At 40.1% G+C, this 15,166-nt stretch overlaps 1 protein-coding gene across 10 annotated transcripts in view; it reads left to right on the forward strand.

Moving 5' to 3' along the window:
- Positions 1-15,166, forward strand: part of Atg9 (autophagy-related protein 9) — a 230,902-nt gene that overhangs the window by 73,277 nt on the left and 142,459 nt on the right. For all 10 annotated transcript variants that reach the window (XR_004228413.2, XM_031933767.2, XM_031933758.2 and 7 more), the window contains 1 exon segment: positions 4,551-4,735. Coding sequence is in view for 9 of the 10 variants with exons in the window: in XM_031933767.2 (XP_031789627.1) it covers positions 4,551-4,735 (185 nt within the window). In the remaining variant the exon portion in view is untranslated.

The raw sequence follows: 15,166 nt of genomic DNA on the forward strand, positions 1-15,166 counted from the left end.
TCTGCGCACGTGTGTTTACTAGTCGCAAGCCCGAAATCTGCCTTTACGCGCAGTGTCTCACGCGCGCCTCCGCGCAAGACTTGGCAACACCGCGCTTGCATGCCGAGCTAACATCGCGCGACTAATCGAGCGCGTGCAAAATGGATTCGCGACTGCTTGTTACAGAATAAAGTATTGAAAATACACGAATAAAATACATTATTGCTTATTGAAATTACTATGAGGTTCTATATTAATTTCTAATTCTAAAACATTCAAATTTTTGTCATCAGAGAAAATAACGTGCTCTTCTATTTACCTTATGGGTGGCGTGGAAAAATGGAACTTTGAACATAATGAATAAAGTTTTTTACTATAAATGTTAAATAAAGTTACTGAGGGTGACTGAGGAGGGGCTAGGGGGGGGGTCAAGGGAGGGCTAAATCTCACCTCAGCTCAAAACGGATATATAATATAGGTGTGCATGCGTGGGTGCGTGTGTGTGGGTGCGTGTATATATATATATATATATATATATATATATATATATATTGTTATACCAATCAAACCAGGTTTATAAACCTGCTCAAGAAAATAGCACAGAAATTTCTGGCTCAAGTAATCTGATTCTAACAGGTCTACACTAAAATTCGCCTATTACAAGATGATTTTTTATATTTCTCTTTTTGATCACGTATTTAATTAGATCTAGTATGAATTCAGTCTTCTGTAGTCCATGAGATCTGTATGTAGACGATACTGCGATATTACCATTGCTATTTATCTTAATTCTACAATAATCGACTACTTCGCTATTTTGTTTTAAATTATTCTTTACAAAACTATAACCCTATTATTTTTATTAATCCTACTAGAATTATAATAGCCGTCTACTTCTAGTAAATTCTATCAGTTCATATCGTTTGTCCCTACGAAGAGTAGTATGGTTCAGATTTGCTACGAAGACTAGTACGGTTCAGATTTGCCGCGAAGACTTGAAACGGTCCGCGAAGTATTAGTACGAGAACGCGAGGAATTCGTGACCCACGGTTAGTAAACTAGGAGATAAGCACATCCGAAGAACGACAATAGACTTTGATCCACCCGGTAATATTTATTGAGTGGATAAAAGCCTTGCCTATCCTCTGAAGTGGGAGACCTACCAGAGGAGTGTTGCTCGTGTGTTGAAGGAGATGATTAGGGTATATTCACTACGCATGTTCCGCACACTTAGGTAAACCACGCAGCTATTAGACTGATGTGTGAGGTACTACCATCTCACCATGAGTCTCTGACCAGATAGCCCCACCTAAGAACAAGGTACTACCATCCTGAACCGGTGACACATCTGAAGGGGGGAGAGGAGTGGATGAAACTAATAAGTGGTTGCACTTAAGATATAATGGATTTATAAGTAATAAATGTTTATTCACTTGGTATATATGTTTATGAGCGATACTGGATCTCATAGCCTACAGGAGAGGGAGTGGACTGCATGCATACTCTTCAAGAGCCTGGGGCTCATAAACGACTAAGTATGGAGGAGACCGGAGCAAAAAGAGAGTACTACCATTCGCTTGTTACTCAGTTGAGAGCCAGATCATTAATGCTCGCTGCTGGCTCCGGGGCTCCTTATATACCTGAGTCACTCCCTCTCTCATGTGTTACATGCGCGCACGCCATCTACCAGCGCATCGGTAGACTATTAACATTTAGCTACTAGCGCCACTCGGTCGGTAACTTGCCTACGCCAGGCGAGTTATCTGTTGCTGCTCTTTTATCCCCGGGCGGGGCCTGGCATCTCAGACTAGTACATTTCAGATCTTTCCTACATGTAAAAATCCAATTGTTTTGAAGAAAAACAAATAGTTATTTTGGTTAAAACTAATAGAATTACAATATTTTTGAAGTTGCCAAAAAATGTTTGAAAAATTTAAAACAGTTTTATTGAAAACTTTAATATTTTTATTTTAGGATTTATAAGTTCTTCTTTCCTAACCTCAAGAACTCCTAAGTTTCCTTTTACTACAGATTCAGTTAGTTTCACACTATCACTACTTACACAATTAATGACTAGTTCTTCTTTTTTATTATAGAACATATTTAATTTGGATTTTTTCTGAAGCATTAAGTATTCTATAACTCTCTAATTTATAGGCTCATTGCCCATGTTCTTCACTGTTATTGATGGAACTTTCTTACAAAGCAGTTTGGACTGGTTAAACACCTTAGCATAAGATACCCTAGGTGATACATTGTCATACTGCTTAGTTTCAAGTTTTTCCTTTAACAGATTGTTTTTTTCGCCCAGTTCTTCGACTAGCTGCTTTAATAGTAGATCTTCAGCTTTCAGTATGTTGAACTTCTCAGTAATATCACTATCCAGTTAATCTTGTGATGAACTTGTTACTTCCATTAAGAGTTCTTTTCTTACTTCCTCGGATTTCTTTAACTTTATTTATGCAATTAACAATATTGCTGACTCACTTATGCTGTCCTTCTTATTTTTGAGGTTAAGTCTTTTTAGCTATGTTCTGGGCAGCTCATGAAGTTGTTACTCACTTGCCTATAATTTTAATCTTTCTGTGCTAAACAGCTCGGGTGATACGCTGCATCGCAGATAATACAAATGATTGTTGTTGCTTTTGTTTGTTTGTAACAATTGAAATAACTGAAAGACTTGTCAGGAGGCAACCGCATTCCCGCTATGTTCCTTTTATGTTCGAGTATGGAAACTGTTTTCGACTTGTTTTCGACTATGAATAAACGTAGCCGGGTTTCTTTTTCAAAAACTTTATTTTAAAGGGACACGTCTTTTCAGATTGAGAGTCGCAAAATAAATCAACAAAAACGACCAGGAATTCGTTTCCCAGAATTGATTGTCATAGCAACCCTAAAACGTTCGAAAAAAAGAAAAGAAAATTGAGAAGCACTTCTACAGAGTGTCTGTATGGCTTACCGTAGCCCGGAAAAGCCTTGTTTGTTTTCCCGTTACGTGCCTTTTAATTATTGACTTTTTGAGCCGAAAAAAGGATTAGGTGTCCCCGGACGATTTTTTGCAATCGCCGTGACACAGCCTACTCGAGAGTCTAGACTTTGACCCCTCGAGGCGAAATAACTCTTTCGGCTTTTCACAATTTAACTATTTTATCAAATACTCTCTTACACAACATATGAGATTTCGGTCAAATAAAGTCGGATTCGTAAAATTCTTACTAGATATAGGTGATGGATTCTTGAATAATGAAGATAAATATTTGCCTCTTTCCGAAACCTGTGTACTTAAAAAACATTATGATTCAGTTCACAGTGTACTTAGTAAATTAATATGTAAAAAGGAATTTACTATAATTGGTAAATAGTATATTTCGATACAAGTGCGCAAAAGTTGATTCTACAAGAGTGGGAGGTTTGTCACCCGAGCAAAGCGTATTTCACTTATCTTGTGTTTTGTTCTGCTTCTAATCTGCTCTGCTACCAGCACATCCTCTCAGTTAGGCGTTGGCTCAGCTTTCAAAGCGAATAGATCTTCTTTTATATTTCTGCTGCTGGCCTGCTCTGCTACCTGCTCGTCCTCTCAGTTAGGGGCTGGCTCAGCTCAGCTCGGATAGAGTCGAGTATGAAGAGGCACGACAAGGATCGGTATCACCGGAAAAGAAATATGGCGAACTCACGGATCAAATTAAACTGAATTTATTCAATTGTTCATTAATATAGATAATACGCTCGCTTGTAGTATATAATTCGTTCATAAAATCGTAAAATTACAAAACGACAAACGGCAATTCTTGAAAGCTCAGTATGAAAAAATGATAGCCAAATCTCAAATTTTATTCCACACCGAAAATTTTCTAAAGGCAGCGAGTAAAAATGATAGTCGAAATCTAGCCGACAGTAAAGATTTTTATCAGGACCAATCAGAAAACCAGAGTAAAAATTCTCTCCTCTAGTCCCCTTGTGCTCTTCTCCTGTCGAACTCGCCTTTGATTTACTTTTCTTATTGGCAGATTCATAGAAGCTTCTAGAAGGGTCTCTATGCATTTTGAGCCGGCTTATGCGGAAAAGTCCTCTTTGTGCTCGAGCTTCCAGAGCGCGTAAATTATATGTCAATTTTAAAATGTAGCGCGCGCAGAGCGCGCTTAAATGCACCTAGTTTGTGCAAACACTCTGTACTTTTATCTTTTAATAATAAATAATAATTATAATTTAAGCTCTGAAGATAGGCGAAAGCCTAACGTAAAAAGAAAAGCATTTTGCTTTGAACGACGTTTTTTTCGTGACATTTAGTACATTCTGCAACAAGGAGCGAAGGTAGCAGATTTTTTCCGCGGGTGGGTTTACTACCCAAGCTTTGCTAATCACCCGAGGGAAAAATATTCTCACGAGGACACTAATCAGATGAGGGAAAAAATGTATTATTTGAGTCTAATTGAAATACATAAGCTATCTACTGATATTTTTATTTTGCTTTATAAAAAAACAATATTATGTTTCAAAATAACAGTTATAGTAATTGTAACTTACTTTATTGTAATTTTTTTTTCTGGTTTTAATAAAAAAATTAATTTTAGGGGGTCCATGGTCACCGTTTGAAAACAGCTGGCATTTACAAGAAGATTATAAAAAGTTGAATAAACGTCAAGAACTTGGGAGATCTTTATCTAAGTATATTTTATGGATTGGAATTGCTAATTTAGTACTGTGTCCTTTAATACTTCTTTGGCAGATTCTTTACTCTTTTTTTAACTATGGAGAGGTAAGTTTACGACGACAAAAATTTTATTTATTTATTTTAAGATTTTATTTTTATAAAGGCGACAGAGGAAAAGCTTTATAGTATATTGTGTAACGTGTGCGAAAAAATGCGAATTTCTCACGCAGGCGGGTTAGCCATGGTTGGACAAAAAGCGTGATTGGAAACTTTCCGCACTAGTTGCACATGCTATCTTTTATCACGAGTGTAAGGACAAAAGTGTCGCATAACGCGAGGTTTTGCAGAGGCAAAAATAGGAGAGGTTATATAGATTGTGAGGCCGCTGCAAGCGTTGTGTTATTTTGCTTCCTCCTAGAGGAAGCTTTGTAATAGTAAAATTTTCAGATTTGCTAAAACTTCATAGAAACGCATTTGTGTGTGTGTGTGTGTTTGTGTGCGTGTGTTTTATTTTTTTTCTCTCGGAGAAAGAGGTATTAGGGAAAATCTTAATAAGACCATAGCATGACCTTGTTTATGGGGTCGTCGAGACAGCCTCATCCCCAATGTCAGCCGTGTGTCAAATTCACACCGACTAAACCCATCCCTTTTACGGCCAGGTAAAAAAATACCCAGCCGTAAAAAGGAACGCCCTCCTTGCCTTTATCAACCCTCGGTAAAGGTGCCTAGCTCTATATTCTATGCCCCCAAACCCCGCGGTACCACCGTCAAGCAATGCTTCGCGGAGGGGCAAAAGGCTTTAGTCTGCTTCTGGTTGATATGGTCGTCATCACTATAGTCATCCTTCATTTTCTGCGTCGCACACACACACGCACATACTCAGCCTCTTCGTCTTCTTCTGTCTTCTTCGTCCTTTCTGACTTTCTTGAGAACGTCTGCTGCATAGATGCTGACTGCGCACCATCCATCCTCTGAAGTCAGCATGGATGTCATAATAGACTCAGGAATTACTTCGGTCTGAAGATAACTCTCCAGTTCTTCTCGCTCCTGGTGATATCCTCTGTTGCATCTGAACATATTGGGCAGTTCGGACGGTCGTCTAGTTTAAACTGATGCAGGTGCGCCCGGAAACATCCGTGCCCGGTCAAAAGCTGCGTGAGGTAGTAGTTAACTTCCGCGTGTCTTTTCCCAATCCAGTCTTATATCCTTGGTACAAGACATGAGTCCATAGTGCACTTGGCCTATACACGGTAGTCAACTTTCGTGCATACGATTTCACCCGCATCGCATCTGCCCATATTAGAGCTTTGTATAGCATAATCGATGTGGTTACATTGGCTAAAAGTAACTTTCGCTTCTGAGTTGGCCCTCCTACATTTGGCATCAATCGTGATAGAGCAGCGCTAACTTTTGCTGCTTTATCACTGACTACTTCTAGATGCTGTTTAAAACTTAGTCTTGCATCGATGGTGATGCCCAAGTATTTAATGGTAAATTGAAAAACGATCTCATGCCCATCCACCGTCAGTGTGATTTTCTCCATCTTCTTCCTACTGGAAATGAGAATAACTTCCATTTTGTGACCGGCTAATTCCAGACCCGTCTCAGTTAGCCATTCGTGTATTATGCGATTTGACTCTTCAGCTATGTCTTTCACCTCTTGTTTATGTTTCGCTACTACCACTACTGCTATGTCTTCAGCGAATCCCACAACTGTTGCTCCTTTAGGTAATTGTAGCTTTAGTACCCCGTCATACATGATATTCCAAGTCGGTAGGCCAAGTACTGACCCTTGGGGGACGTCTCCTGTAACTTTATATATCTTGGTACCGTGTCAAATAATAGAATTCTGTCCTTTAAGTAATCGGACATCATCCTTCTTATATATAAGGGCACATCCTGCTTCAAGAGTGCCTCGTGTATTTCACTTCATCTGGTCGAATTGAATCCATTTTTGACATCTAATATAACTACGGCGTAATACTTCTTTTTTCCCCTTCCATTTTTTCCCCTCTATCGCTGTTTGTGCAGTGTCAATCACTAGACTAACTGCGTCAAGGGTTGAACGCTCCTTTCTGAAAACATATTGTTGTTTCGCTAATCCACCTTTTCCTTCTATAATATGATCCATTCTGACGCAGATAATGCGTTCCAGGATCTTGCCTGTGGTATCCAGCATGCAAAGCGGTCTGTATGATGAGGACTCCTGGGGTGGTTTCTTTCCCTTTGGCAGAAGCACTAGTCGCTGTTTCTCCTAGTTTGTGGGGAATGTTCTCTTTTCTAGACATGTATTGTACAAGTCTACGAAGACCTCTGGATGAGCATGGATGGCATGCTTCAATGCAATATTGGGAATGCCATCCGGCCCTGTGGCCTTGTTGTTTCCTACCCTTCTGCAGGCGGCTAACAATTCCTCAACCGTGATCGGTGGAACAGCATCTTCATTCGCACCTCTTTCGATAACATTTGGCTCTTCCAGTTGCCTGGGGAACAATGTGGTCACTACCCGGTGTAATAGTTCCGGGCATTTTGGAGGGGGTACGTAGCTTTCTTTAATCTTCTTTATTACTATTTTGTAAGGTCGACTCCAAGGGTCCTGTTCGACCTCATCCTGTAGCTTCCTCTTAGCTTCCTTCATTTCTTGTCCGCGGGCATCTACTATTTCCTGGCCTCTTCCGGTTTTATAGTATTTCTTTCTTGCCCGTTGTTCTCTTCTTCTGGTCCGTTGACACTCGCTGCGCGCACTCTCAACCTCTTTGTCCCGCCAATATACTGGTGGTCGTCTACAATCGGGCACTCTTCTCGGCATGGCCGCGTCACAGGGTCGAGTAATATTACCCATCACCTATTCCGCCCTGCTGTTCGCCGTTCCCGAGAGTTGCCATTCTTCCAGTGCCAGTAGGAACATCTCCTTATCATAATCTTTCGTTTTCCAACCTACTCTGTTAGTCCTTGTACTCGCGCTAGGTATCTGCTCTGATTTTCTCACCTGCATTATTATGGCTTGGTGTTCACTACTTCTGTAGTGTTCACTTACGGTCCACTTGTCAATTGAGTCAATAAGACAACTACTAACAAAGGTCAGGTCTACAATAGATCCTGCGTCTCCTCTTCTAAAGGTGTTAGTGCTACCCTGATTAACTAACACCAAGTCCAGGAGAGCAAATGCTTTCAGCAGTACTCGTTCTCTTTGGTTAGTCCTTTGACTGCCCCACTCTACGGCCCATTCGTTAAAATCGCCTGCGATAATTACTGGCTTTCTTCCCGCAATATCCTACACGAGTCAATCTAACTGCCGTTCGAACTGTTCGATCGGTGCGTTAGGCGAAGCATAGCAGCTGTATACGTGTATTCCTGCTATCTTTGCACGAACAAATCCTTCCTCGCTGGTCAACATTTTTTCCTGGAATGCCACGTTCCAACATGCCCAGATGCTCTGTCAGTGTCGTTTGTTTCCCACGTTGTCTTGTCCAGAGCCCTGTATGGTTCACATATAATGGCTACGTCGACCTCCGTCTCATGAACGTACTGGTTAAATAAATCCTGTGCTGTCTCGCAGTGATTCAAGTTCAACTGCACTATCTTCATTATCTTCGTTTCTTCAACTTCTCTACTGCCGCTCGGTATACTGGGCATGTGTAGCTACCAGCAGCATGGTCACTTTTCTCTGTTGCTCCTCTTGCTTGGCAGAGAACGCAGCTCGGTTTGTTTTTACAATCTCTTGCATTATGTCCTTCGACTCCACACTTGTAACAGTGGTTACTTCGATCCTGTGTTATTGTGCAGTTTTTACCGATAAGTCCAAATCCTAGACATTTATAGCAGCGAAGTGGACCTACATTCCGCTTTATCTCTCGTATTCTTCATACTACCCAGCCTATCCTGATTTCCTGCTTTGAGATCATTTGCTTGAGCAATTTTTGCTGGCATTTGAATGACCGCCGTCTGCGTATTGCCATATGCCTTGCGCACAGACTTTACTGCCGTTTCCTCCACTGCATTTAAGCCACTATCTTGAAACTCCCTCCGCTGGAAGTCGTCGGTAGTGGCACACTCTGGTCATGCTTTGGCGTCTTGTCCTCTTCTTTTCTTTTTTTATTGGTCTCGTTCTGTGTAGGAGACCATTCCTTCTTCTTCCTTGGCATTTCTACCTCCCGTTTTTCTTCTGAGGTCAGCGAGGTCCGTGAGCTATTTTACATCATCAGTCCAAAGCTAGACTTGGTCTTGCTCGACGCTTCTCTTATGCTGATGAGCCATTTCCAGAAAGACATGACCTTCCTCATGTCATTCTTAACACTCTTGTGAATGTTTTTGGCTGGACCTACTACAGCATCCATCTTATCCAGATGGTTCTGAATCTTGTCCATCAACTCTTCTTCTGCACGATCTGCTGTCTGAATTTTAAACCATACCTCGTGCATTCCCCTGTTTATGACTCCATCACATCCTGATGCGTCACTTGAGGCTAATCTTCCTTTGAGGGCCGAGTGACCCACCTCTATAACCTCCTGTCTTGTTTGAAGTTATTGGCTCCCCCAACATCCATGGAGCCTACGTCGGCCACCGGGGCTTTCACCCGATCGGATCCAACGTGAGGAGTGGGCTGTAAAGCTTGACCCGCTTGGGGCAGTGTTATAATTAACTCACTGTTCATGATTGATTTATATTCAGGGTTCCTTCCCCTATCCTGTATCCTAGAAAGGAGCCCTTTAACAAGGTGCTGTCATCCGGGCCAGATGAGCCTTAGTTATTTTAACGAGATTGCTACTCCTCCATCTCTTCCTTCCCCACCTCTTGTGTGGTGGGGCCTCGGGGTTGGGACCGTCGTAGCGGAGTTGTGTGTGTGCGTGCGCGCGTGTGTGCGTGGGTGTAAGTATACCGTTATGATTCTGAAACCACGCGACCGATCATAATAAAATTTTGGCATGCTTATATGTGTTCTGATTCTGAATTCAAGAATTTTTTTTTCATAATTATGACCATTTTATGGCCATATTATAGCTATATTTCGATTTTAAAAAAAAATATTTTTACTTTTTTTTGATGATATAATTTACACAATATATTCAACAATAGTGTATTTCAAAGAGCATCAAATTGCTTACTTCTTTCTGCAAGATTTTCCAGATTGACTGTTCCGTTCAATTTTTATGATACAATTCGCTATCTTTCCAAGGCGAAGACAATTAGTTTTAAAGGTATGAAGGTTTAGAAAAATGTTCTTACTTTGTATACTTTGCATAATCGAAAACTACATTGCTAAGATCTCAGCTTCTCTTAAATGGATTTTAATTTATCCAGGCATACTCTTTCTGTAATCTTAAGAACAAGTATGTTGGATTCGCAAGAGCTTAAAATCCTTTCGTTTTTTGGTCAGATTTATGCATCCGACCGTAACGTAAGCCCTCTCCGTGGCCTTACTGACACTCAGTAGAGGCTACCTATCTTTGTCTTCTACGTCCTTGATCCCCGTGGTACGATTGTCAAGCAATGCTTCGTGGTAGATTCAAAGGCTTTTCACCCTCTTCTAATTGATGTACTCATCGTCTTGTCTTCTTGTTCTGCATCGTCTGATTTGCTGCTTTATGCGGCATGTTCCGGACAGTCTCAACCCCAACACCTATGATTCTCTGCATCGGGTGGGGAAGTCTAGGCTCTACACAGTTACCTACGTTCTTCAGCATCGGTTTGAGGAGTGTTTAAATGTTCTTAGCCCTAGCTCTTTCGTTTCTTTGCATTAGTCCAAGGAGTATTTTCTGCTTGGCCTCTTTGGCTTTGAGGCTAGCAACACCATTTCGTGAGTTTTCAACCTTGTCTCTTTCTTCTTTCCTCTTGGTCCTTTTTTCTTCTTGAGGATCGTTGCTGTATAATTGCTTGCTGCACATTACCCATCTTCCGAAGTCAACATAACTGTCATGAGTTACTCAGATGTCAGTCTGGTCTGAAGAAAGCATTTTAATTCTTTCCGCTCCCTTTGATACTTCAGATAGTTGCACTAGACATGCTCGGCATCTTCATTCGTTTTCGAACATACTGAGCAGTTAAGGCCAGAAGCACCCTTTTCCGCTCAAAAACTGCGTAAGTTAGTTAAATTTCCTATGTCTTTTTTTAGTCCAGTCTTTGATCATTAGTATGCGGCGATGTGTTCATTGTCCCTTGCTGCTGAATTCCCATCGTTATTGACACTCGGCTCGGGTTCCGAGACCATCGACCGTTGACCATTAACAACGTTACGCAAGCTAAGAGTAACCTTAGGCCCCGTGTGGGCCCACTTGCATTTGACATTAATCGTGATAGAGCACCGCAAACTATTACCGCTTTATTTCTCACTATAGCAACATGCTGTTTTAACGTCAGTTTTGCATCTCTAGTAATACACAGGTATTTGGTAGTCGGTCGAGAAATAGTCTTATGTCCGTCCTTATTTGACGTTGTCGTTCCTTTTTTTCTGGTAGTTATACCATACAATGGTAATGACGGCATGAACAAGGCGATTAGTATTAAGAACGATATAATTATGCATTTAAATGTAATGAGCATGAACGCTAATTTTAATAAACTCTAAATATATTTTAGAGTTTCGTTGTCAAAACATCTGCTGTTATTCTTACGGAAACGTTTGATAAGGTAAATTACAATGTTTTTGATTTGAGCGGAAGGGACTACGAATACAAGTCCTACTACAACGAAAGTAGGCTTAATAGAAATGATGGAGTTATTGTTTTCATAAATATATATATTGTTTCATGAGATGGCGGGCCCACCTGGCAGGTAAGAGAGCAGCAACGGATAACTTGCTGATATCGGCAAGTTACCGACCATGTGGCGCTAGCGTCAACTATGTATTAATCTACCTGAGCGCAGGTAAATGGCATGCGAGTCTAAAGCATTCGAGAGAGGGGTAGATAGATAGCCCCGGGTATTAAAGGAGCTCCGTCGCGCCGACGGAGTCATTTGCTCTCTAATGCAGCAACCAGGCCGATAGTATGAACTGCTGATCTCATCTATCGACCAATCGTCCGGATACTTAGTATGCAACGAGCATAGCGCTCTGGAAAGGTTATCCGGGAGATTATCCCTCTCTACATTTAGAATATCAGTTTGCGACCTTCTGTACATTATGCACAAATATATAAATGATTCTCTTCTCTAATTAAAGCCTTTTCAACCTGATTTTATTCACCTCCCATCCCTTCGTCTTTCTCTTTTCTGGACAGGACTGCGGATCCCTGCCTTGACTGAGCCAGTACTACCTAGATGTGGACGTGAGATAGTGGTTCCTCCCGAAGCATTTATTAATTGCACAGAACATTGATCATCACCCGTATCGATCCTTGGTCGTTAACTACATTCGTCGGGTGTGCTTATATCTTCTCTAACTACTACTCGGGCACAGAACTTATATGCGGTTCGCAGCTAACATGAACCGGACCGATTCATTCATCTATGTACAGATCATATGACATACCAAAGTCTGAGTTAACGCTAGATTAAAACAGATACTAGCAAGAAACGCTCGCTTTGCTTGCGATTTACAAATTAATTATGATGATATTTAATTATTCGACGTGTCATTATTAATTATACTATTAAATATTAGATGTACACTCGATGGTAGTTAATTCTTGTAAAACGTTTGTGAAATACTCCAATAAGATTGCCAGATTGATAAATTCTAACCAATCAAAAGCACGATTTTAAAAACATTCCACTAGAATTAACTACAATAATACAGCCAATATTCTATAAAAGTAGTTATAGCTACTAGTACACAGGACCAGTTTTAAAATTATAGAACAAAATGGAAATAAATTTTAAATATTAAAAAATGATTTCAAACTCTTTGGTATTATTTGATGACAGTATTGATTATATTAACAAAATATAACAATAAAATAATATTAATTAAAAACTAGCGCGATTCACCTCGCTCCTCACGTCACTCGATTAAAGTATACATTGCAATAGTGATAAAATTTGAGTTTTGTTAAGATATTTTTTCCTAATGTCAATTCCTAATAGGGATGGAAGTAAAAATTTTGAATAATATTGATTTGAAACACGAAAATTACGCATTGATTTATAATTGAAGGTAAAATTTTGAAACAGGAAATATTAAAAAACTTATATTTATAGAAATAAGTTTTAAATTCTAACTTTAAAACAAAAATACTCTTCTTATTTTACATTTCTTAATATTTGAATTCAATATTTTCGATTGAGAAATTGTTTAACCCATTAAAGCCCATGCTAAGACTGGTTGAGATGGCGACAAACAAACTGTGCTATCCTTTGCATAAGTGAAAAATAAAATATACGTATTTTTTCTTATGTCATTTGCAATTGCTTATAACAAATTATTTAAACAAATTACATAAAAATTCATAATTTTCAAAATCTGAATGCGGGAATCGATTCTGGAGGTAAAATCGAGACGAAAACCTATATAACACTTTTTTGTCAGAGTTCAATTTGTTATCTTTATGTAGAACGTACTCGACTACCAACTCTGGTAACGACCACACGTGGCCGGCAGTCACAGGAGCTAGCCGGCCAGCGGAGCCGCTAATCTCCAAGAGGCGCGACTCCAGATTAGGCCATCAGGCCAAGGACGACGTCACCGTGCCCCAGCCAAGGCAGCCCAGCACCTGCAGTACTCGCCAACACTATGAGAAAGAATTTGGTGAGTCGCCAACGGCATCGACGAGGCAACAGTTAGAGCAGCCAGCCCATCCAGCAACAGCAGCGCAACGTTCGATTTCGAATCCGTAAGTCTGTCCTGTGTCGGCGAACAGCTCCTCTCTCTCTCTCTCTCTCTCTCTCTCTCTCTCTCTCTCTCTCTCTCTCTCTCTCTCGCATAACGTGCATTGTTATTTGGAATGAAGAAATGTTCTAAGGGCAGATCAAGCCCGAAAGTTCTTTTAGTATAAATACTATTAGAATCGTTATTTATGCGTGCTATTTGCCCTGCTTCCAACTTGCAGGACTCCGCCACTCTCCGCAGTCCATGGAAACGCAGACGCTGAGCAGCCGAGGTAAGACCTTCGTTGTCACCAAAACGACATTTTGTTGACTGGAAAAGATCCGCGCGACAGCTCGACGCTTAGTAGGGCTAAAAACACTACGTACTTGCGAATCCTCCCCATGTCAGAAAACATAAAGAATATACTCGAGTAATTTTTTTCTGGTTCAAGTACAAACGGACACTGGATTTGTTTGTAGTACAAAAACAATGTAATGCAAATTTTTGATAGTATAAACAAAAATGTCTTGATAGCAATCATAAAATTTTATTAATAAGCTGGTTCCAAATAAAGATAATTTACGCATATCTTTCGATAAAGTACAGTATTAGACTAATTCTTATGATTGTGGTGTTTTTGCTATACTATTTGCAGTCGCTATTGTATATGATATTTTCCCATGTAATGTTCAATTTAGGCCCGTGCCTACAAAAAATAAAAAAATATGTGCTAGGCCCCGGGGCTATAAGCAGGTTCGTGCGTAGCCGCTCTAGACTACCACCACTCGTACAGGCGCAAGATATGGACATTGCAAACTGATGATTGTATTCATTGTTTTGAATTGTATTGATGGATATAGATAACAATGACATTTTATATGTATCAAATCAAAATAGCAAACAAAATTTCATTAAAACAAAAATTTGATTATAACAAAATAGTATTTTATAATACAAATTAAATATTTATTGTACATTTTTGAAAATGAGTTATATTAATGTAATTTTTAGTATTAGATACAATTAGAATTGTACAGCATTTTAAATGTTTTGATATTTCAACACACATATATCATCCTATATTATATAGTTGTAAGTGTGATTTACGTCCTCCATCCCCCTCCATTTCCCCTCCACCAAATAACGTTAAATCGTTTAAAAAACTACGTTATTTTGAGGCCCTCCAATCCCCTCCACCCCTTCCGCGCCCCTCCACCCCCCTTACCTCCCCTCCATCTTCCCCACTACTTCCTCTCCACCTCCCCTTTACCTCTCCTCCACTTCCCCTACATTTAAATGTAACAATAGGAAGCATCGCTAAGGCAGGCCCGACACCTAGACTTTATCGGCAAATACTCGACGGACATATGACATATCTCCGGCAAAGACAACGTCGTCGTAGATGCCTTATCGCGCATCAAAGCAATGACTACGCCAATCGAGTGCAGCGAGCTGGCAGACGCACAACAAGGCAACGCACACTGGGCCCTATAGACATTTGTTGTTTCAAAATTCTCTACAGACCATAGTTTTTGATCAATCACAAGAAGCAAATGGGCGACTACTGAAGGAAGCTATATATATTTGTAAGTGGTTATTGGGGTCGCTGATTATAGTTAACATCTGGCATTAGTTTTGCAAAATTATTTTTTTATTCAAAACTACTTTAGTTTAGTCTAGTTTTGCATTGGGTACTCAATTCCCCGTATATGTGCAGCAGCGTTCATCACCGCACCAGTAGTACTGCGCTTGGCCACTAGGCGGTGACGACACCAGTTTTCGTATTTGTCAGC

The sequence above is a fragment of the Nasonia vitripennis genome, assembly GCF_009193385.2.
Source record: "Nasonia vitripennis strain AsymCx chromosome 1 unlocalized genomic scaffold, Nvit_psr_1.1 chr1_random0005, whole genome shotgun sequence".
Classification (NCBI taxonomy): domain Eukaryota; kingdom Metazoa; phylum Arthropoda; class Insecta; order Hymenoptera; family Pteromalidae; genus Nasonia; species Nasonia vitripennis.